Source organism: Lithobates pipiens, unplaced genomic scaffold (genome assembly GCF_037356315.1).
Source record: "Lithobates pipiens isolate NorthernLeopardFrog02 unplaced genomic scaffold, aLitPip1_a1.2 Scaffold_22, whole genome shotgun sequence".
Taxonomy (NCBI): domain Eukaryota; kingdom Metazoa; phylum Chordata; class Amphibia; order Anura; family Ranidae; genus Lithobates; species Lithobates pipiens.
The window spans coordinates 123086312-123111652 of NW_027507784.1; the positions used below are offsets into that span (position 1 = coordinate 123086312).

The 25341-nt window shown below is 42.1% G+C and overlaps 1 protein-coding gene across 2 annotated transcripts in view; it reads left to right on the forward strand.

Annotated features, from left to right (window-relative positions):
- Nucleotides 1-25341, forward strand: part of HDAC4 (histone deacetylase 4) — a 406345-nt gene that overhangs the window by 60306 nt on the left and 320698 nt on the right. For both annotated transcript variants that reach the window (XM_077448198.1, XM_077448199.1), the window contains one exon: nucleotides 16310-16486. In XM_077448198.1, the coding sequence (XP_077304324.1) occupies nucleotides 16465-16486 (22 nt within the window). In that variant the 5' untranslated portion in view covers nucleotides 16310-16464. The remainder of the gene's footprint in view (nucleotides 1-16309; nucleotides 16487-25341) is intronic.

Here is a 25341-nt window from a genome sequence, read left to right on the forward strand (position 1 = left end):
TTAACCACTTAAGCCCCAGACCATTTTGCTGGCCAAAGACCAGACCATTTTTTTGCAATTCGGCACTGTGTTGCTTGAACTGACAATTGCGCGGTCGTGAGACGTAGCTCCCAAACAAAATTGGCATCCTTTTTTCCCCACAAATAGAGCTTTCTTTTGGTGGTATTTGATCACCTCTGCGGTTTTTGTTTTTTGGTCTATAAAAAAAAAAAGCGTCAATTTTAGGAAAAAAACACTGTTTTGTACTTTTTGCTTTAATAAATATCCTCAGTTAAAAAAAAAGCAGTTTTTTTTTTTTTTATCCCCAGGTTTAGGCCGATATGTATTCTACATATTTTTGGTAATAAAAATTGCAATTGGCGTAAATTGATTGGTTTGCGCAAAAGTTATAGCAAACTACAAAATGGTGAATAGATTTATGGCATTTTCATTATTATTATTATTATTATTATTATTATTGTATATATATTTTTTTTTTTTTACTAGTAATGGCAGCGATCTGTGTTGTTATACTCCCAGGATGTTGCTACGTGAGGCCTAGTCCTCACTGCTCACCTCTACCACCACAGGAGAGAGCTCTTTTTCTGATTCAACCCCCTCCCCCCCCCCCTCTCCCCTGTTGCAGTAGCTCTAAGCTTAGCATTGGAGAGCTCACTCGTGAGATGTTGGAGTTGAATAGTGATGACTAGGCCTCACTTGGCAATGTCCTGGAGGTGTTCCAGTCAGGCTTCATAAGGTAAGTAAATGGCCTACACCTATAGCAAAGGCATTATCCAACATTAGTCAGAGCTGCACAGTTGTTTTATCTATAGATGCCCCTTACCTGTATAGGCAGTTTTGTGGTAAAGGTGAACTATCCCCTTTAATATTTGCAAACAAAATGAAGGTTTCCTATTTAGAATAAGCTGTCATGTTAGTAAAACTGCGATATCCGAAACAATTCAGTCATACAGTTTGTAGTGTAGGATTTGGAAAACAATGGTATAAAGGAATATTCCTGAACCTTGTTTTATCTCATGGTTACTGTGTAATTGTGTAATTGCATCAATGCAATGTTATCTCGGCTTGCAGAGCTCATGCTACATAACTAAGCTCCATTTTGGGCAGGATAAACTAAATTAATGTATCTTAAATAGAAAACTATCTTTAGATATTTACTCCTAAATCAGTTTATTCAAATAAATTTGATAAAAATCAAAAAAAAAATTCAAATAAAGAAAATCCAGATTTTTTTTTTTTTTTTTTTTTTTTTTTTAATCACTGATTTTTATCCACCCTGTCCCTAATAATCAAGAACACAATTTGGCTGCCTGCCTTTTCTGCAGTTATTTATGTCGCCTGGCCAGTATTTGGCCTGTGTCTACAAGCCTAAAGGGTCCAGGTGGGCCTGAACCTATTCCCTCCTCGGGTGTAGTGGCTACTTCTGGGATAAGTTTATGTAATGATGGAGGATTAGAGTATAAGCATTGGGTTCACCTAGAATGGGTGACTTGACCTTAGCAGGGGCCTTCGCTTTCTCCTCTCCATGGACCACACTGATTTAATAGTTGCCACTTATGGACTTTGCCCTCTTAGTGGAGATGTATGCTGAGTGAGATCACCTGGGTAGGGTGTTTGTGTCCCCAAAAAGATTTTATTCTCTTTATCCAATGGAAGAAAAGTTCTTAAAAAGCAGAGTTTCCCACAGTGGATGCGGCAGTAAAACCTGTCTCTATAAGAATTTGACTTGCCTGGTGGATAATGACCAGGTCTTGAAGGACCTAGGTGACAACAGACTGGACACACATTTGCCAAAACTTAAAGAAAAATTATATAAAAAGAACAAAGCAGCGCTATGTGAAAGAACAACTAAAGTATATTATACTATACTATATCGAGAAGAGGAGGTCCTGGTCAGCCAAGCCAACAAACCAGAGTCCAAGTCCTCTTCATTATGATGGGCCGTCACCACTTGTGCAGATGTGGGGGAGCTACTGGCTTTTTTGGGAGTTTGTCCAGAAGGGGTTGTAGACAATTTGGGTTCTTTCCACAGTGTCTCAGGGGTACATGTTGGAGTTTCCAACCTTCCTCCTCCACACTTTGATCTACCTGTACGTTTGACCTCAGTGGAAGAGGACTTCATTGTTTTCAAGCTGTTGATCATCTGACAACATAGAATATTCAAATTGATTCCAGTATCTGACACGCTTGCTTGGTTTTCACTCCAATCTCTTCACAGTCCCAAAGCCAAATAGAAATGTGCAGCCGATTTTGGACCTCAACAGTTTAACCACTTCCATACTGAGCCAATTTTGTAATTCCTCTCCTACATGTAAAAAATCATAATTTTGTTGCTAGAAAATTACTCAGAACCCCAAAATATTATATATATATTTAAATTGGGACCCTAGAGAATAAAATGGTGTTAATTGCAATTTGTCACAGTATTTGCGCAGCAATTTTTTTTTAAACGAAACAAAAAACCCACAATATTCACCCCAATTTTTTGTATAATGTGAAAAATGTTTTGCTGAGTAAATAGCAATAGTAACTAACATGTCGCACTTAATTACGCACGCTCGTGGAATGGCGCCAAACTTCGGTACTTAAAAATCTCCATAGGATTTGCTTTTACAAGTTATCAGTTTAGAGTTTGAGGAGAAATTGTGCTAGAATTATTGCTCTCGCTCTAACGTTTGCGGCGATATCTCACATGTGTGGTGCAAACACAGTTTACATATGCCAGCACAACCTACGCATGCTTCTGTGTGTACGCACGAGGGGGGGGGGTGCTTTAAAAAAAAAAAAACGCGGGTTTTTTTAATCACTTATTCTTATTACACGAAATGTAAACTTCCCTTTTTGTAATAGGAATAAGGCATGACTGGTCCTCTTTATGGAGACATCTGGAAAGCGTTAAATAAAAAATTTTTTTTTAAAATAAATAAAAATGTTGTCTGTGTTTCAGGACAACAAAAATGGCAGTGTTTACATCTGCCAGTGCTGGAAATGATGGCGCTTCCGGCCTCCCAAGGTCATGGAGATGACAAAGGACCATCCGGTCCACAGCAAACTCTTTGTTAATCCGGCTTTCTGATTGCATGGGGGAGCCCAGAAAGACACGTCCCTTCCCGATGCCTGTAAAAGCCATCCAATGGCTGAATAGCTGCTAGGATGGCTTTTATGTTAAAGGAAAATGTCGGCTGAAAAAGATATCTGAATGATGCCTGCAGCCGCAGGCATCATCCAGTTATTACCACTTCAACTGAAGGACGTCATATGACGTCCTACAGGCGAAAAGTGGTTAAACAAGTTTCTCGGTCTAGTTTTTTTCATATGGAGCCGGCGCTTTCAGTGGTGGCCTTACTCCAGCAATGGGACTCTCGTGTCAGTAGACATAAGGGATGGACGACTTTTTTTTTTTTTTTTTTTTTTTTTTTTTTTTTATGCCAATTTTTCCCACGCATCAAAAGTCCTTCAGTTTGTGGCCCTGCCCTTTTGGGCTGGTAACAGCTCCTCGGGTGTTCACAAAGGGGTTAGTCCCATTGCTGGGTTTTTTAGAGTAGAGAATGTATATCCTGGGGTATCTGGATAACTTTTTGCTCAGAGAAAGGTCGGCTCATTAGTTAAGACAACGTGTGTCTCATGATTTGCACGCTGAAGATTCTGGGCTGGATTCTGGCGAAATCAGCACTAGAACCAGCACAGATCCTAAAGTACCTAGGCCTAATCCTGGACATAGTCTGGGCGAAGGTGGTCTTGCCTTTGTGAAAGAGCTTTCCTCTGAGAAATTAGGTGTCAATTCTATAGTGTGCCTTTGCATGCGTCTTCTGCAAAAGATGGTTACCGCTTTTGAGGCAGTTCCATATGGCAGGGCTCGACAAACCCCAGGCGCCAAGTTGCCATGGCTACAGGAAATTTTGTCCGGGCACCTGGGCTGTCGCCCAAATGCTCCCCGCAATCTCCGTTGACAGTTTCCCCGGCTATCAAGGCCTAGAAAGAATGTAATAAAGTGCATTATATTACATTCAGTGGAGCACATGGGAGACATGCAGGGTCTTTTAGACCCTGCATGTCTCATTAAAGAGAACATGTCACAAAAAAAAAAATCATCACATGGGGACTTTTTGGGTGGAAAAAAAAGTAAAGAAGAATTTTTCTTTTTTTTTTAATTGTAAAAATACTAGTCACACGAAGCACATAAAGCCCCCCCCCCCCCCGAAACGGAGGCCTCCCTACAACCACATATACGTGAACACGTGGGGTGCCTACTCCTGAAAATGTCGATTGCGATACACATTTTGCATATTGCTGAACATGCCAGAATGAGAGCAATAATTCTAGCACCAGATCTCCTTTGTAACACTAAACTGATGACCTTTAGGGGGCTCTTAAAGTGTTGCCTATGGAAAATATAGGGTACTGACATGTTTTAAGGTTTGACATGTTGGGTAACTATTTACTCGGTGTAACCTCGGCCTCAAGGGATTTAGAAACTAGAAGTATGATGTGCCATAGGGTAATCGACCTTACTCTGATATAGGTCACCGTAAAAGGAGCTAAAAGAATCCAGGATGTCAATTTAGTTATGATCGGCCACATCTGTAGGCATGAGGATAAAAGAGATAAAAATGGTGTGGGCATGTGAGTTGGCTATCACCGCCAACATGTGGCCAGTTCTCTGTCTCAAAATACAACTGTGAATGATCCAACCTGTCTAGAGCTGTACGTTTTGTAAAATAGCTGTCCATCTTTACAGATTGAGCGATTTGAGGGGGTAGGGTCCTGAACATACTGAGCTTCCTTTGCTGTACCTTATTTGCAAGAAGGGTTTCCCATTCCATACTACATTTTATGTAGGTACTAATAGATTTAATCAGCAAGCCCCTCAAGAACACCTTCATAGTATCACACACCACTTGAGAGGCAGACCGAGCATTGTGAAGAAAAAAAATTCAGATAAAGCCTGTTGCTTGGCGTTACCCTGCAGCAATACCTTCAGCCAAAAAGCACTGTGCCAATTAGGCTTAAAGTGGAGGGCCACCCTGAAAAACAAATACATTAACATTTAGCAAAAAATCTGAAAAAAAATGAAACTTTTTTTTTTTTTTTTTTTTAAACTTACCAGAAATGCCTGTTGCTAGGCATATCGTCCTAATCTGCCTCTTCCTCCTCCTCCTCCGGTGATCTTCGGTCTTCTCTCCTCCCTGCGGCGTCTTCGGGGTAATGGGGCTCTCTGTGTCCCAGAACACAGCGCGCCCCATTCACAAAGCGCTGCAAGGCTCCACTGCCTGTTTCCCTTAGTTGAAATGGCGGCGCTGGGACCCAAGAGCCGAGGGAAGGGTCAGCCTCGGGCGGCGGACATTGCGGGCGCCCTGGACAGGTAAGTCTGCTTATTAAAAGTCAGCAGCTACAGTGTTTGCAGCTGCTGACTTTTAAATTTTTTTTTTTTTTTTTTTAAAGCTGGCTCTCCTCTTTAATGTGGGGTTTGATTTTAGCCATCGTTACTATTAAAGGGGAGTGATCTTTGTTACTCCTATACAAGTACTGCACATCCAAAACCCATGGGAGGATCAAATCGGTGCCCAGAGATAAATCTATTCTAGAAAGGGTACTAGAACAGCAGGAAAAGGTATGAGACACAGGATTTCAAAGATGCCAAATATCATGTAATCCCAGTTCTAAGGATGAGCTCAGGCGTGCTCGCATTGTCCATGTGCAGAGCCTGCCAGGAAGTCGGCTCAGCGCTGTGCTAATCACAGGCAGTGAGACATTGCCCGATCTTTACAGCCGCGCATCGGGGCTATGTCTCACTGCCTGTGATTAGCGCAGAGCTGTGCCGTCTTCCTGGCGGGCTCTGCACGTGGACCATGCAAACACGCTTGAGCTCATCCCTACCCAGTTCCCTGATTTGTCTAGAGAAGGGGGTTTCCACTTTACGGCCCGAGGGGTGTTTATGCTAGGATCACACACAATGCTGAAATCCCCTACAATCATTGCTGGAACACCAGGGTAGTCTTCCAGGAAAGTACCTATCTTCTGTATCACCTCACTGTTGAAGGCTTAGGAATGTACACTGAACCCAAGATACACTTATGCCAAAAGTATTGGGGCACCCCTCCAAAAGTATTGGGGCACCCCTCCAATTCATTGGATTCAGGTGTTCCAATCACCTCCATGGCCAAAGGTGTATAAAATCAAGCACCTAAGCATGCAGACTAATTCTACAAACATTTGTGAAAGAATGGATCATTCTCAGGAGCTCAGTAAATTCAAGCAAGATACTGTGATAGGTTGCCACCTATGCAATAAGGCCATCCATGAAATTTCTTGCTACTAAATATTCCATGGTTAACTGTTAGTGGTATTATAACAAAGTGGAAGCAACTGGGAAAAACAGCAACTCGGCCATGAAGTGGTAGGCCACTTAAAATAACAGAATGGAGTCCGCAAATGCTGACGCTCACAGTGTGCCGAAATCGCCAACTGTCTGCAGAGTCCATAGCTACAGACCCCATACTTCGTGTAGCTTTCAGATTAGTACAATATCATTGTGTAGTGAGCTTAATGGAATGGGTTTACATGGCTAAGCAGCTGCATCCAAGCCTTACATCACGTGCAATGCAAACCGCCGGTGCAGTGGTGTAAAGCACACCGCCACTGTACTCTAGAGCGTTGAAGATGTGTTGTCTGGGGTGACAAATCACACTTCTCTGTCTGGCAATCCAATGAACATGTCTGGGATTGGCGGTTGCCAGAAAGGTACTTGCCTGACTGCATTGTGTAAAGTGTGGTGGTCAGGGAAACTTGGTGTGGGGTTGTTATTCAGGGGTTGGGCTTGGCCCCTTAGTTCCAGTGAAGGGAACTCTTAAGGCATCAGCATACCAAGACATTTTGGACAATTTCATGCTCCCAACTTTGTGAGAACAGTTTTGGGGTGGCCCCCTTCCTGTTCTAACAGGTTGGTCTTGCACTGGATTACTGGATGTGTCAACTGAAAGGACTTCTGGTCAGATTCCAGTCAGACCATATATCAACCATTAGGGCAGCACCAGGAGTCTGGCTGTCCAAGTAAAAGTGGATCATTTTCTGACTTGGGCAGTGTGTCATATTCTGACCCTGTCAGCAGTACACATATCCCTGGTGTGGAAAATTGGAAGGTGGACTTTCTCAGTTACCATTGATTGGTTCTGGGGGAGTGGTCTCTTCATCCTATGCATTAACCACTTCAGCCTCTGAAGAATTTGCCCCCTTTCTGACCAGGCCATTTTTTGCGATACGGCACTGTGTCACTTTAACTGACAGTTGCGTGGCTGTGCAACGTCGTACCCAAACAAAATTTATGTCCCTTTTTTTCCCCCCACAAATATAGCTTTGTTTTGGTGGTATTTGATCACCTCTGCATTTTTTAAAAAAAATTTTTTTGCGCTATAAACAAAAAGAGAAGAGAATAGAACGGTTACGTGATTATGGTGCCACATCCAGTATTAGAAACAAAATAAAATCCTCTATGGTGGACTTTAAAGGCACACCAAGTTAAACTTGGAGAGTATTATAGTACAAAAATTATTCATCGTTAAACATAGTAGCTAAAATATATGCACATGAATATAGAATGTGTAAACAGTTCATAACATTGTCACCATATTCTGAAAAGACACATATGATATTCTTTTCAGAATATGGTGACAATGTTATGAACTGTTTACACATTCTATATTCGTGTGCATATTTTAGCTACTATGTTTAACTACGAATAAATAATTTTTGTACTATAATACTATCCAATTTTAACTGGGCATGCCTTTAAAGTCCACCAGAGGGGATCTACTGTTTATAAACAAAAAGTGACACTTTTGGGAAAAAAAACCCACAGTATTTTGTACTTTTTGCTATAATATCCCCAAAAAATATATTTTTTAAAGTGTCTATTGGTTTAGGCCGATATGTATTCTTCTACATATTTTGGTAAAATTTGCAATAAGCGTATATTGGTTTGTGCAAAAAGTTATAGCGTCTACAAAATAGGGGATAGATTTATGGCATTTTTATTCTTCTTATTATTTTTTTTTTTTTAACTAGTAATGGCGGTTATCAGGACTGCAATATTGTGACGGACACTTGACACTTTTTCTGGACCAGTGACATTTTATACAGCGACCAGAGCTTAAAATAGCCACTGATTACTGTCTAAATGTCACTGGCAGGGAAGGGGTTAACACTAGGGGCCGATCAAGGGGTTAAATGTGTTCCCTAGATGTGTTTCTAATGGAGAGGGGGGGGGGGGGGGGAAGAGTGTGGCTGACTAGCGAAGGAGACAGGCCATTGTTCATATTTAGTAGGAATACACGATCTCTCTTCTCCCCTGACAAAACCGGGATTTGTGTGTTTACACACATGGATCCCGGTTCTCGCTCTGTCACCGCCGGGTAAGCGCATTGGCTCCAGGGACACATGGGTGCGTGTGCCTGCCAGCTACAGAGTCGTAGCTGTATGTACAGCTACGGCAGCTCACGCAGCAGTGCCGACCTGCAGGAGTATAACTGCGGCGGCTGGTCGGCAAGGGGTTGAGGGGGAAAAAAGCGACTCACCTAAGCCTGTTCGTTCCCTTGGCGGAGACGCGCTCTTCCTCTCTGGCCGTTGTCTCGGCTCTTGATTGGATAGATTGATAGCAGCGCAGCATTGGCTCCTGCTACTGTCAATCAAATCCAATGATGCGGGAGCCGGGGCCGAGTCCTGCATTCTGCGTGAATGTACACAGAAGCAGGACTCGGGAGTGCGCCCGCATGGGTGTCCAGTGTCCACCTTAGGAGAGCCTTCTCCAACGTGGACTCTCAATGCGGGGTACCCCAGAAGTTGGGGATCGGAGCCACTCTGCAAAACTAACTGCACAGTGGAGGCAAGTATGACATGTTTTTTTTGTTGTTTTTTTTTATTTTTTTATAGAGGGTTTACAACCCCTTTAAGGTTTCGAGGCTGACATTTGGTAACTCGACCCTTCTGCTGCCTCCACATACAGTGCCTTGAAAAAGCATGACATTTTCCACATTTTATCATGTTACAACCAAAAACATGTTTGTTTTATAAACTTTTATTGGGATTTTATGTGATGAACCAACGCAAAGTGGCACATAATTGTAAAGTGAAGGGAAAATGATAAATGGTTTATATTATTAATAATAATAATAATAATAATAATAATAATAATATTATTATTATTATTTTTTTTTAACAAATATGTGAAAAGTGTGCTGTGCATTTGTATTTTGCCCCCCTTTACTCTGATACCCCTAACTAAAATCCAGTGGAACCAATTGCCTTCAGAAGTCACCTAATTAGTAAATGGAGTCCACCTGTGTGTAATTTAATCTCAGTATAAATACAGCTGTTCTGTGAAACCCTCAGAGGTTTGTTAGAGAACCTTGGTGAACAAACAGCATCATAAAGGCCAAAGAACACACCAGACAAGTATGGGATAAAGTTGTGGAGAAGCTTAAAGCAGGGTTGGGTTATAAAAAAATAAATAAACAAGCTTTGAACATCTTATGGAGCACTATTCAATCCATCATCTGGAAATGAAAAGTGTATGGCAAACCTACCAAGACATGGCCGTCCACCTTAACTGACTGGGCTGGGTAAGTAGAGCATTAATCGGAGAAGCAGCCAAGAGGTCAATGGTTACTCTGGAGGAGCTGCAGAGATCCGCAGCTCAGGTGGCAGAATCTGTCTACAGGACAACTATTCGTCATGCACTCCACAAATCTAGCCTTTATGGAAGAGTGGCAAGAAGAAAGCCATTGTTGACAGCCATAAGAAGTCCTGTTTGCAGTTTGCGAGAAGCCATGTAGGGGACAAGTTGAACATGTGGAAGAAGGTGCTCTGGTCAGGTGAGACCAAAATTGAACTTTTTGGCCTAAAAGCAAAACACTGTTAGTGGAAAACTAACTCTGCACATCACCCTGAACACACCCTCCCCACCGTGAAACATGGTGGGGGCAGCATCAAGTGGCTATATTAATCTTCAGCAGGGTCAGAGAAGCTGGCAAGACTTGATGGGAAGATAGATGGAGCCAAATACAGGGCAACCTTAGAAGAAAACCTGTTAGTCTGCAAAAGGCTTGAGACTGGGGCAGAGATTCACCTTCCAGCAGGACAACGACCCTAAACATACAACCAGTGCTATAATGGAATGGTTTAGGTCAATGCCTATTCGTGTATTAGAATGGCTCAGGCAAAAGTATTCACCCCCTTGGCATTTTTTGTATTTTGTTGCCTCACAACCTGGAATTATCATGGATTGTTTGAGAATTTGCATCATTTAATTTACAGAACATGCTGATTTCTCACTGTTCTCATGTTCATTGAAACGCCACAAAGTGATATCTTGCGTGGAGCCCCAGACCGAGAGAGATTGACAGTTATTTTGTGTTTCTTCCATTTGTGAATAATTGCACCAACTCTTGTCACCCTCTCCCCAAGCTGCTTGGCGATGGTCTTGTAGCCCATTCCAGCCTTGTGTAGGTATACAATCTTGTCCCTGACATCCTTGGACAGCTTTTTGGTCTTGGCCATGGTGGAAAGATTGGAATCTGATTGCTTTTGTGGACAGGTGTCTTTTTTTTTTTAATACAAGCTTTTATAAAGCTGAGATTAGGAGCACTCCCTTTAAGAGAGTGCTCCTAATCTCAGTTCTGTACCTGTATAGAAGACATCTGGGAGCAAGTAATATTTCTGATTGGGGATCAAATATGTATTTCACTCATTTAAAATATCAATTTTGTATCCTTTTCTTTTTTTTTTTTTTTTACATGCATTTTTCTGGATATTTTTGTTCTCTCTCACTGTTAAAATAAACCTAACCTTAAAATTATAGATTGTAACCAAGCCTAGTACCCTCTCTGGACGCAGCTCTGGGAATAGAGCCTAGCTTCCTAGACATTCGACTTACACTGGGTCCGAACAGTACAAACCGCATTAGCGTGTGAAAAGTATTGCAAAATCATTTGAGTTGGTGATGATTCTGTTTTTTATCCTCTTATTATCTACATTTTGCTACGTTGTATTACCAATACTTGTTATCTGAACAAACTCGGAAGAGATCTGTTTGTTTGTACTTACAGTTGTTCCCCTGTATTGCAATAAACTTCAATAAAATTTTCTTTAAAAAAAAAAAAAAAAAATATAGATTGTTTCTTTGTCGGTGGGCAAACGTATAAAATAAGCAGGGGATTGAATACCTTTTTCCCCTCACTGTACAGCATTTATCCTAAAAGGAATAAAACTTTCTGTAACTGCAGTGTGGGCTGGAGTATGACTTCAGTTTGTTAGTGAATCTAAATCTGCTAGTACATCGAACACTTCCCTCCTCCCAGACTGACCATGGTACTGTCTTCTGTGCCCCTGTGCTCCTACATCCAGAGTGGGGGCACTCTAATACAGGAGGTGTGTTACTGGCCAGATCACAAGGTGAAAACAGAAGGAGAAAAGCCTAAAAATCAAATGTAGCCACTTACTGTACATCTAATGCAGTAATCCTCAACTAGGGTTCCTCCAAAGGTTGCTAGGGGTTCCTTCAGCACTGGGCAATTTCTGCCTCTCGGATAAGTTCCACTAACACCATTGATATTTTTAGCTATCTGTAAGGAGGTTATTCTTTCCAATGACCACAAGTGTAAGGACCATTCTTCCCTCTGACCATCACGCTAATGTATCATGAGCTGTAGATTTCTAATTTTTAGCAGGGGTTCCCCGAGATCGGAGAACTATTTCAAGGGTTCCTCTGTGTTGAAAAGGTTGAGAGAGGCTGATCTAATGACTGGTAAGCTGCAATATATTACATTTTAGATTTTTTTGGGTTTATTACTGCTTTAAGGTTGAATGGCTTAGTCTTGGGGTGGCATAGATGGATCAAAATGGGTTCAGCATGGACCAGAAGTCGATCTATTGATTTCTGTTGGGCTGCCTCATCGGATAGAAGCTGCTTGATCAGCACGCAGCAGAGGGAGGATTCGCCCCCATCCACCTCGATTGTGTGGATGTGGAAATCTGGGTTGAGTATGGTCAGCTTTTTTTAAATTTTATTAAGTTTTTTTTTTAATTGATTGGTTCTACTCTAATGAATGTTAAACACATTCGCCATCTGTCCCTTTGCGGAGGTTTCCCTTTACTTCCTGCCCCATAGCCAACCAGGATTGCAGTCATGTGCATTTGGCCAGTCTTGGAGGTATAGATCAAGGATATGACTAATGCACCTGAATAGATCCTAACTGTTCTTTCGCCTTAAAAACACTTGGTTCCATGCCTGTTTTCCTACAATACTGTGGTGATAGACTTGTGGATATTTTATATCTCAATCGGAATGAATATGTTGCCTGTACAAGTATTCTATACAATTTGTGTACAATGACTTGTGCTGAAATGAATCAAAACATTCTTATAGTGTATATATAAAGTATAATGTAAAGTCCAATCACCGTGATCTGAAATCTATAAATTTGACTTTTTTCTTCCTAATGTGAAAAAGTGCTCTTCCACATATCCAGATGAAAATTCACTCCCCAGATGGTAACAGCTGACAAAGCAGCCAACAAGCCTTATATACAAAATCTTGTACACAGACTCCCAAATCTTTTACATAGAAATCCAAATATCAGCTCACTTATGGATGTTTGTGTTGCAAGTTCTCATTCACTCAATAAGAGTGAGCAAGAAAACCCAGAGATATCATGTTACCACCAGATAGCACTTCATGTTGTGCAAGCCTCTGCAAAAATGAACAGACCTTTCCACTGCTTTGGCTTTAGCATTGTTCAAGAAACAGAAACCCTTTAGGGTTTTTACTGAAAGTGGTTTCAGGCAATGTTCCCTCCTCCGCTGACCTAGCAGACCCCACCCTCAACCTCCACAGATGCATACTTACTGAGATCTGATGCCTGCAGCCTCCTCTGACATGCATGATCTCAAGTCTCCCTGAAGAAATCTGCATAGATAATAGAGCCCCATTGAAAATCATGGTTAAGAGATAGAAATTCAAATGTTGCTTGGATGAGGTAGAAGCCTTCAGCCACCACTACTTAAAGGCTTATCGTCACTCACTCTCTCGGGCGGCACAGTGGTGTAGTGGTTAGCACTCTCACCTAGCAGTAAGGTTCGAATCCCAACCACGACACTACCTGCCTGGAGTTAGCATGTTCTCCCTGTGCCTGCCTGGGTTTCCTCCGGGTACTCTGGTTTCCTTCCACACTCCAAAGACATGCAGGTAGGTTAATTGGCTTCTGTCCAAAATTGGCCCTAGTATATAAATGGGGACCTTGGATTGTGGGCTCCCTGAGGGTAGGGACCAATGTGTGTATGCAATGTACAGTGATGGGGACAATTGTAGACACTCAGGTTGAACTGGATGGATTGGTGTCTTTATTCAACCGTACTAACTATGTAACTCTCTCTTCATCATTCCTGAGGCTCCCTGTAAAGGACAAGCTTCCACCTTTTCCTGTCAAGACACACATGCCTCTTTCACAAGTTTGTATTAGTCATCTGATTCTCAGATTTTGCAAGGCTGCCACCTGGTCTACTAGTCATATGTTCTCTGTTTTATTTGGTGGATGTTCTGCCAGTTTTGGACACAAGGGCTTTCAGGTGGTTCTTTGAGCTGCAACCGGCCCCTAGTTTATCCCGCCGTTTGTGGTCCCTGTGAGCGTTGTGTTGGTTGTGTTGCCCTCTCCCCAGTCGCTTTGTGACATCCCAGTTGTTTCAGAATTCCTTCTGTTCCGGTGTTGCTTTTAAAATACAATAAGGATACAGGATTTTTGACCTACTGTAAAATAGTTAATTAAAACAGACTTTCACCCTTCTCATCCACTCTCTCCTGTTCCCTTACTGCTCCCTTCCTCTTACACATTTGAATTTTTTTCATTCTTTTATTTCAATACTTCAGGGAAAACATCTCCACCTTTTCTTGTTTTTTACCTAGCCGAGAATAACGTTGAAGTTGCCTGCAACCTTCTGGCATACACACATCACACACCCCAGGAGGCTGCCTTTCACACTGGCGCCGCTAGTTTTAGCAGCACTTTACCATTGTTTTAGCAGCACTTTTCGTCTGCTGGTGGCCGAACAAAGGGTTGAAAGCGCCTGTGTTGTGGCGCTGCCAAAGCACTTTGCAGGCGCTGCTGATTCATTTCAATGGGTGGGGCATTTTGACAGCGGTGTATACACGCTGCCAAACCGCCCCAAAGATGCTGCTTGCAGGACTTTTTTTCCCCATCCTGCAAGCACACTGCCCCAATGTGAAAGCTCTCGGGCCTTCACACTGGGAAGGCTTGAGAGGCACTTTTCAGGTGCTATTTTTAGCGCTAAAATGCTCAAATCGCCTTCAGTGTAAAAGGGGTCTAAGGCGTTTGCACTGCATCATCATGGGGGTTGGCTGTCTCTTCATAAGTTTTTACAGTTGTCCCCCCTGGTGACAGCACATGCGCATCATCACAGTGCTGGCTGCAAGATGCAGCTGACCTCGCCATGATATCAGAAGAAGATGGAAACGTGGGACTGCGTGTGTGCAGCTAATCCCTAAAGAACATCACTGCATCTCTGGGCTTCTAAGTTTTATGTTTTTCATGCACAACCCAGTTTTAGAGGCAAGAGAAAGGGAGTATGTTTCCTCCCTTTTTTTTTTCCCAAATTGGATTTTATTTAGCAAAACATAGCATACTCCAAGAGACAACCTGTCAAGGAGAGGACAGCTCATGGCATCGAGATTTTGTATTCGTGGTACAGTAGGTTATTTTTTTGTGATGTATACTCACATTATCAATGCTGAAATTGAGTGAAAATGTTGATGCCCAAAGTGCTCCACCAAGTTTAAGAAGGGGGGGGGAAGGCAGTTAAAATTGATTCACCAAAAATCACAAGCTTAGTGCTGGAGGGACATTTGCTAATGAAAACTCATCCAGTTAGTCAACCTTGTAACTAATCTGTAGATTGCATTATGCAAATATCCAATGGTCTGTCTGTTTTCCATTGGAATACGAAGAAGTGGGGCCATTGCTCTTTTGTCTTTTTACGTCTCCTGTGGGTCACTGAGAGGCTAAAGCCCGCTGATGTCACTGAGCCAGTTGACACTCTGGAAAGATTCCGACTTTAATGTCGGGATCCACCCAGATGCCTGCCTGGCAGCTGGCTCAGACTCCGTGATCAGCTGTCTTTGATCTCTTGGTCTTTCAGCCAGCAGGGGATAGATTCACCTAGGTGAGTATGTATTTTTTTTTTTTTTTTTTTTTATTCCTATACTTCTCTATTCTTTTAATTTTGGATTTTGTTGTACCTGGCTTACTGTGACCAGAAGTTGTAATAAAACCATGGTTTTGGGGACTGTACCGTAAACCATTCCATTTGGTTGTTTTTGAGATGGCTACACATACTGGCTAATAAGTACAACTTTTAAATTGTGTTTTCATTAGCAAATGTCCCTCCAGCACTAAGCTTGTGATTTTTGGTGAATCAATTTTAACTGTTGTGCATTATGTGCTCTACTTAAAGAATAATTTAGCATATTCAGTAAGCTTTCTGTGGGATAATGCCATAATAGTAATAAATTTTGTCTGCACTTGTACATGAGGATCCTTTGCCTTGTTACTGCTCTTCACTGGTAGATGGGTAGTACACTAGTTCTGCAGTGCTGCTTTTCTGTTGCTGTACTGTAAAATACTATTTTTTTTTTTCTTCAATTCAGCAGAAAGGGCACCTTGTCGAGAATACTACATTAATTATTCGTAACCCATAATTATGAACCCGATACATTTAGTGCTGCAGCTATATATTTCCTAGCTATCAAACAAGCAATGCATAATTATTTGTTTGGTTCTGAAGCTTTGCATGCCCTCAGAGTCTAAATCATTGAACAGAGGGCGTGCTTTTAATTTTTTCTGTACTCGAAGCTTCTGAAAATACTCTCTCATCCCGAGAATGTCCTTTTGGTGTTTTTGCTTATTGTCTTAATGATTAAAAAAACAAACAAAATACATGGTACTTGTATGATAATCACCAGCTACATAGCCCAAGTCTGTATTTTCTTAGGCTTTTCAATCTAGTCACTGTTTATGCTGACCATTAAATAAAGTGTTAAATTACCAAGTGATCCCTTAGGAAAGCAGTGCTGGTGGGGCATACTGAATCTTCTAGCTCAGCAGGCAGCTTGTTCACAGGAAGATCTGGAACAGATCAGTGTATACTGTACATACAGTGACTGCAGGTTTAGTATAATGGGTGGAGTGGATTGTATAATTCAAGGCAGCACTTCATTTTTTAAGTAATCTTTGCTTTCCTTCTGCAGGACCGTACGTTTGGAAGTCCTTCTCAGTGGCTTCATGTTGGCGATATTGGATTTCCTTTGCCACAAAGTGGTTGTTTCATGTCCATTTGCTTAGCCATTTTTCTGGCTGTTGGCTCTGGTTGTAATTTCTTGAAGCATCATCCTCTTGGACTGACATGAGCTCCCAGACTCACCCAGGTATGATTTTTGTCTGTTTCTAATGTCATCTTGTCATGCTGCATTGAAGAATTTGGCATTGAGGTGAATGTTTATACTTTGAATGCAACAGTTGCCAAGTTGATCTAGGAAAGTTTTTTAATATAGCTTACAGCATGATCTGTTGTTTCAAAGTAATGATTCCCTTATTAGCTCATGAATAAATCAGAATTCATTTGGCATTTAATTTGGTCAAACAAAAAGAAAACCTTGTGCCCGAAGTGCAGCTTTAGAACAATTAAACAGATGGCTGAAATATGCTGAGAATATTTATATAGTATATGAGGATATTTGTATTGTTAGTGTTTGTCTTTTTTTTTTTCTCCTGCTCTGCTCTTTTCTCACTTGTTTCTAGTTAGTTGTGTTACCCTATTTCTAGATGACTCTCAGTTAAAGTATTACTAGACTATAAGGTGACAAACAAAGCATTGTGGCTTCCATTATTACTGCCATAATGATCCTAAATGGCAATGGCTGTCCTGTGACAGTTTCCCACCTCCGGGCTTCTGTTGTGGGTAGTAAATCCATCTGGTGTTGAAAGGGTTTAATGAGGGGTGTTGGCAATTTAGGAAGAGGTCAGCATTTTTAAAAGCTTTAGCTACTATTTTCAGATGGGGAGAGGATTCCATACTGCATTTAATGGCTGACTTGTGATAATGCCGCTTCTAGCTTCTGTTCACTGCCTGCTTGGTGCCTTTTCATCCTGAGAGCGGTGAAACAAGATCTATTTATAGATGGCAGTGGACTAGCTGTACTGTGTTGTATCTGTCCTGTTTTTATACAGATTTGTTATATCCCTCCTCTTATGCTAACTGGCAGCTTCAGAGAGGCCTTCTCTACTTTGTAGATCTTGTGTTATTTTGTTGAGGCTTTCTACATCCACAGCTATAATGGATTTTTTATTCTAGCCATTATTTCTGGGTAAAATGATTATTTTATGATTATAATGTACGTTCTGAGAAGCTAGGTTTGTTGCAGTGCTGTTTGTGAAATGCTATTTAAGTATTATGTATTTTAGCTTTGTGACATGTATCATTTAAAAAATATATTATCTGCTTTGTGTTTGTGCCATTTATTTATTACATGCAATGTGTGGGTGCCATTTGATCGAGGTAAGATTCAAACCTGCAGGAATCATACCAAGTACCTCCACTAAGGTTTCCGCATGAATCTGATCATTGAGTTACAAAATGACTGCATAACCCTGGTGCAATTTTGCAACTTTACTAGCAGTATGCATGTGCTATATAGTCCCCATGCTTCTGTCCTCCTGTGCTCAACAACAAATATTGCTATTGTGCAGTCACTCCTCCTATACATGTCATATATTTTTGGGTATGAACAAGAATAAAAAAAATCTATTCTTGTGATGCAAAGATGGTATTGCATTACTTAGTCCTGTGTGAATTGCTCTGTCAATCTGGATGATGTAATGGGGGCCATGGGCTCAGACACAAATGGCCATTAACAGTAAAGCAGTTAAAATAACTGTGAGGATTTTCTGAGAAGAGTAAAATGACTTGTATTTGTTGGTTTCATTTTATGTATCCTACTTCATAATTAGACTGGATTCTTTAATTGGATTCAGTCAATTGGCATATGAAATAATTTGAATTCTTCTTTTTACTTGATAGTAGTACAGCACTTTAACTTCAGTCAGAGCACAAGTGTAAGGCTGTTTTATATCTGGTCTAGGATAAATATTTATACCAGGCACTCAAAAACTGTCGTATAACAAAGGTGCTGCCAGCATTACATGAAAATCTAAAAGCTTTAAAGTGTTACTAAACCCAGGACCCTGCATTCACTATATCTGGTCTCCCACAGTACACAGAATATGGAAATACAATAATTGTATTAAATATAAACTGCTAAATACCTTTTCCCATTAGCAGGATATAGCAGTCTTGTGACTTCTAATTGGTGTCTGGTTAAAGCTTGTAGGAGGAGATTTCATTCTACTCTGACTGTCCTATGAGGCTACATGACCCTCTGTCTGGACAGTGCTGTTTGGCCCTGTGCTGATCACATGCACACGCCTAAAGCGGGGTTCCACCCTAAAGTGGAACTTCCACTGATCGGAACCCTCCCCCCCTCCGGTGTCACAATTGGCACCTTTCAGGGGGGAGGGGGTGGAGATACCTGTCAAAGACAGGTATTTACACCCACTTCCGGGCATAGACTCCCGTGGAAGTCTATGCCTCTTCCTGTCCTGCCGCGCTGTCTGCTGGGACACACACGGGTCCCAGAGACAGCGCGGACAATTCCTATTGCGCTACGTGACTCGCGCATGCGCAGTAGGGAACCGGGAAGTAAAGCCGATTCGCTTCACTTCCTGATTCCCTCACCTAGAATGGTGGCGGCAGCAGCCGAGAGTCGAGCGATCGATCGGCCTCAGCTGCCGGCATCGCTGGAACCCGGGACAGGTGAGTGTCCATTTATTAAAAGTCAGCAGCTGTAGTATTTATAGCTACTGGCTTTTAATATTTTTTTTTCCCCAGTACAGTCCCGCTTTAAGGAAAAAAAATAAGGAAATGGATTGGGGATGGTTGTAGAAAGGGAGGATCAGAGATAACATGACCCAACAGCCTTTTTACACAATGCAGAGGTTCCACAGTGAGCATAACAAGCCTACTTTACTGCATATACAGACTGATTTTACTGTTGTGGGTTTAGTAACCTTTTAAATGGCAGATTTACTTGCCTCTTGCAGCCCAAAGAGCCCTAAGCTCAAGCAGCCGACATTCAGCCTCTGTCCTTGCAGCCACACACTGAGCTGACATTTTTCTTTTAAAGCAGTAGTAAACATTTCCTATGACTAAAAAAGCTGGTTTCCCTGCAGGACTAAGGCATAATGTACTATTATGCACTGCATACTAGCACACTATGACAGACTTGCCTGCTAAGAGAGCCCTCCAGCGCAACACGCTAACAGCGTCCCCAGCGCTTCTATCCTCGCCCATCTTTCTTCTGGGTTTAGGATCTTCATCCACTTGACTGGCCACTAGGGTCTCTTCTGTTATAATAAACCTGCCTGTCAGTGGATTTTGAATACAAAGCATTTACTATCACTTCAACTGGAGAAATACGTCTGAACTGTAATACCTAAAGGGTAGAGATTCTTACAACTGCCTGTTCCTGACAGGTTCTCTTTAAATGGTAGAAAGCAATATAACTGGAGTACAGTGTTGTTTTTATTCCTAGGGATTTAAGTTCTAAATCCTTATACCTATATTAAATCAGTAAAAATAGCTTTGCATACTTTGTGATGTGTGTGGACTTTTGTTTGCTATTGAGTAATATTTTTTGAAAATTTATTTGAAATTGGTTTTACTGTTCGTTTTTCATAGTTGTGTGAACTGCCTGATTTGCTTTATTGGAAATTTTTTCTAGACCTGTTATAAGTACATTGGTTCATCCCTCACACAGCCACTCAAGGGATATACTTCTACTATGCACCCATCACTTTTCTCTTTGATGCGGGTTGTAAGCATTGATTGCAGGCTTAATTAGGTTTCTTTTGCCATCAGACTCTCGGAAATTCTAGGAATAAAAGTACCTTGTTGAAAGATGCTTTTAATTTCACCCCTTCACTTCTACTTTTCCCAATCATGGTAGTAACATCTTAGTACTAATGGGCTTTCTTGATGAGCTGATGGCACTTGCTTGAGGCAGTTCACTCCTCTTCCTAGCTTGGGTTGAGGATTTGGAAATAGTCTTGTGAATTGTTTCCTCAGGATGTGTATAGACAAGATGTACTCAGCTGGGTGTGTCTTTGATGATAAGTTTGTATAGGTGTTAGTATTTAGGTAAATCATATATATAATCATACTGCAGTATATAAAAAAGTTAATTGACAGATGTTCAGAGTGCAGGTCTTTCACATATTCACATACAGGGAGTCCGCACGTTACATACATCTGACTTGTATACAACTTTTACTTAGAAACAAAGGGAGACAACAGGAAGTGAGAGGAAATCTGCCCCCAGGAAGGGAAATTCACTCCTGTAATAGTTATCGTGGGAAAAAAGTTGTCTCCATTGATGCTTTATCACCAATCTTTGTTTCTACGACCACCCAACATTTTCAAAATCTTCTGAAGAGGGGCACTGACAGCAAAACAAACATTACAAGGGCGTTAATCCTTCCCTATGCTATTAAAAGTTACACCTCACATGTATCAGTTTCAACTTGCATACAAATTCAACTTTAAAGTGTTGTAAGTAATTCCTTGTGCACACGGTCGGAAATTCCGACAGGAAAAGGTTCCGATTTGGATTATATTCGATCGTGTGTGGGCTCTATCGGACTTTTTCCATCGGTAATTCAAATGGAAAAAATTTGAGAGCAGGATCTTAAATTTTCCGACAAAAGAATCCGATCTGACTTTTTCTGATTGTAGAGAATTCCGATCGGACAAAGTGCCACGCATGCTCAGATCAAATTATGAGACCAAAGCTATTGGCTACTAGCGTAGTTCCGTCGTAACGAACAAATGTCATCACGTTCCGAACGATCGGATTTTGCGACAACTTTGTCCGACCGTGTGTATGCAACACAAGTTTCGGACAAAATCCGTCTGAAAAAATCCAAGGGATTTTGTGGTCGGAATGTCCAACCGTGTGTACAGGGCATTATGCCCCGTACACACGAGCGGAATTTCCGTCTGAAAAACCATCCAAGCTTGGCTTGCATACACATGGTCAAAGAAAAGTTCTCGGCACTTTCGACCGTCAAGAATGTGGTGACATACAACACTACGACGAGCCAAGAAAATGAAGCTCAGTGCTTCCGAGCATGCGTAGTAATTTTGCGCGTCGGTACAGACTATTGTAATTTCCGATCTGAACTTTTTCCGACCGAAAAATAGAGAACCTGCTCTAAATTTTTTGCTGGTGGGAATTCCGCCAGCAAAAATCCAATGGAGCATACACACGGTTGGAATTTCCGACCAAAAGCTCACATCGGACTTTTGCTGGCGGAATTTCTGATCATGTGTACGGGACATTATACTTAAATTATCCCCTGCAATCATTAATGTAAGCTTAGCCTTAGGTCTTAAAATGAAAAACTCCCAGTTTTTCTACCTTTTTTTTTTTTTTGCAGTATCCAGTGCCTGTTACATGATTTCAATCCCTCACCATTCTGAGTCTAAGAGCAGCCAGTGAGTGTGGTTACTAAAAGTCATTGTAAAGGCTTGTTTTTATTGCATTTATTTTTATAAGTAACAAACATATACCTCCACTGTGCAGCTCGTTCTGCACAGAGTAGCCTGAACCTAGTCTTCTGGGGTCCCCCACCGGCTCTCACGGCTCCTCCCCGCATCAGCTAACCCCCTAGGAGATGCGCTCTCCGTGTCATTGGATTTGATTGACAGCAGTGGGAGCCAATGGCTGTGCTGCTATCAATCTATCCAATCAAGAGCCTGAACCCCGTGGAGAGAGTGAGAGCGCGTCTCCACCGACAGAAATGTGGGGCTTGAGTAAGTGAAACGGGGGGGGGGGGGGGCCTGGGGGGCCAGTCACTGCCAGGTGTTTTCCTCTTGAAGGATAGTGACATCACTTCCAGGAAGTGACCCTATTACTGCGTAGCCAGTGGGCCTATACAGGATGGGAGGAGCTAATCATAGGTTCCTGCACAGTGTTTTTTTTCTCATGAATAAGAATGCTTTATGCATCTTCATTCATGAGAAAATGAATGAATAAAAAAAGAACCATTGACACAGGAGGGCTGGGAGGTCCAGTGCACATATACAGTATAGTTGTGCAGTACTTCAATAAAGACCACCAGAGGAGAAGGGAGCTGGGCACAGGGGGAACTGTCAGTGTAGCTAGAAGTGCTCTGGGGTCTCAGCTCAACAATGATCACTATACATGATATATTTAACGCCACATGATCCAGCATTGTAGTGTGTAACACAAAGGCTGCTGTATAATGAACTGGATTCCTCCTTGCAGCTTGTGTGTGTCATGCTTTGGTGTGTACATTGCTGTGTGTGTCATGTGTTGGTGTATACCAGGGCTTGACAAATTTGCTATGAATCTAGGAGCCAAAGGAGGAATCTAGAAGCTAAAAATTTTAGGAGCCAGTTTTTTTTTTTTAGCGTAGTATGGATTGTCAGCGCCCGGGGTAAGGCCAGCAATTTGCACCCTCTAACCCTAACTTGCTCACAGCAGGGTGGCCAGTCAATATCTCCAATGTAATGCTGTTGCATCAGGGGTTATAGGCTGGCCAGAAAAAGTAACGCTGGGTTCACAGTGCAGCACAGAGCGGCTCACAGTAGGAGTCCCGTTTTGTCCCCCATTCACTGTTTCAGGTCCGATTTTCCATCCCAGACCCAAAATGGAACAGAAGATGAATAGCTCTCCTGTGCAATTTGCTCTGAAGCCATTCCGGCGATGTGTGAACCAGCTCCATAGAAAGGCGTCACAATCTCCTGACATGCATAGGGAAATCCCTATCCAATTCGTAATAGTGTGAACCCAGCCTGACACTAAAAACCTGTCATGGGGGGGGAACTCCTTATTATGCCTAATGCAGCATGTAAAACACCATAATCTGCTGTCTAATGCAGCTTAAGGATGGCCAAAACATGTCTCTACTGCACGTTTTTACAACCCAACTGCACATCTAAATGAAGCCATATGCCGCGTACACACTGAAATGTTGGATGTGAGCTTGTTGTCGGAAAGTCCAACCATGTATATGCTCCATCGAACATTTGCTGTCTGACTTTTTGATAGCGGGTTCTCAGATTTTCTGCCAACAAAACTTTGTTGGCGGAAAGTCCGTTCGTGTGCACGTAGCATTAGAGACACTTTAAATAAAATACATTCATGGATGAAAGAAGTATCTCGGCGCTGCTGATCTTCTGCTGCCTCTTTTGCAGCCACTTCCTGCCTACATGTGTGTCCCCCATGGTGACTCTTCTAACGCATATCCAGTTGCCTCATCTTCCCTACTTCACCTCACAGTAAATTTTCCAAGGAGTGCCAGCTCAGAATGTCACATTGCGGACACAGGAACACACAACCAGACAAGGCGGAGGAACACAACACATGCTTTCTGCTCTGGGATATGTTCCGTTTCTCAGATGAATATTTGACTTAAGCCTCGTACACCCGTTCAGATTTTCAGACGACCGTTCGTCCATTTTTTGTTGCATGCTAGTCTCCTGTGAAAAGTGAAGAGGTTACTCGCCATGCGAAAATTTTCATACGACAGAATACAACGTCAGAAGTGACGTAATGTGTTGAATAGTTTTTTATGTATTCTTTTGGTTCTGAGCATGCGTAGTCTTGCGCTTATGATTTTTTTCGGACAAAAACTGTGCTGATTTAAATAAAACGGATGTTGCATGCACGTATGACAAAAATGTTAGTCTGCACATCCAGCTTTTGTCGGACAAAAAATCTGAATCTGCTGTCGCAAGACCCATACTAACGACCTGAAAATCAGCAGATCGTTCATTAGATGAAATTTCACTTTCCGATTTTGTATCGTGTGAATGGGTCTTTACTCTTTAAACTGAGGCTCCTTCCCCTAGGGCAGAGGTTCTCAACGCCTGTCCGCAGGACCCACTAAGGCCCCTTTCACACGGACGGACCGTTCAGGTCCGCCTGTCAGTTTTTTTAGGCGAACCTGAACGAACACTCCATGCAGGTCTATGGAGCGATGGGTGTTAGCGGTGACCATGTCTGCTGACATCCAATCCGCTAAAATTAGACGTTTGACGCTACGTTCGCATCCGTCCTATCGGATGAGATCTGATAAACGGACATGGTGTGTCCCGTTTTTTGTCCGATTCCCTCCATGGGAATCGGTGGCGCTCTAATAGGCCCCTCCCCACTCAGTGAGCAGAGACTGACCTGTCATCCGCTGGCTCAGCGGAGATCAACAGAGAGATCTCCTAGTGAGCCGCGGACTCTGCTGAGCAGATCCGCCTCGTGTGAATGAGGACTTGCAGGCCCGGTTTGCAAGATAACTGAAATATGGTCAAAGGTGATATCATTTCCTACTCAGTGATTGCAGTATTCTAGTCTGCATCTCCCCAAGGTAATACTAAGGCCAGCTTCACTGGGGCTGTTTTTGGTTGCTTTAGCTCTGGAAATGGCCTCTGCTAAGCGCCTGATAAATGCCTCCAATTTACTCCAGTGTGTCTTTTCAAACTGGGGCGGTGCACTTGCGGGATGTTCTGAAAAGTCCTGCAAGCAGCATCTTTTGGGCCGGGTTGGGAACGCTGTAATTGGCGCTCCCAAAAACAACCTACCCATTGGAATGAATGGGCAGCGCTTTCAAAGCACCTTGAAAGCGCTGCAAAACGGGAGTTTTCATCTTCTTTTTACTCAAAAAAAAAAAAAAAAAAAAAAACTTTAGCGCTAGTGGCCCGCACTTTCAATGTGAAAGCAGCCTTAAAATATGGCCTGTTAGTGGGTTCTGAGGACAGGAGTTGAGAACCACTGCCCTATGGGATCTTGATGTTGACTCCACCAAAGCACCCCATCCTTTCTCCTCTTTCTCCTTTCATTCTTTTTCTTTTTACCCTTTATCTAGAAATCTAGGATGTCTACTCTTTCCTTGCATAAACTAGAAAAAACTTGGCATGCTCCGATAGTTGGCTACAACTGGTATGAGGAAGGGGCAAAGGGCCTTTCACCATGTATCGCTTATGTTCCCTTCCCCAACCCATGTGGGTTCCATTCATGCTAGTTGTTGCCCTACATTTTTATTTTTTTCTTCTTTTTCAGTGTGGCATGCCATTTACTTTTCTGTATGTTCGCCATCACAATATAGCAGAGATATGCAATTAGCGGACCTCCAGCTGTTTCAAAACTAC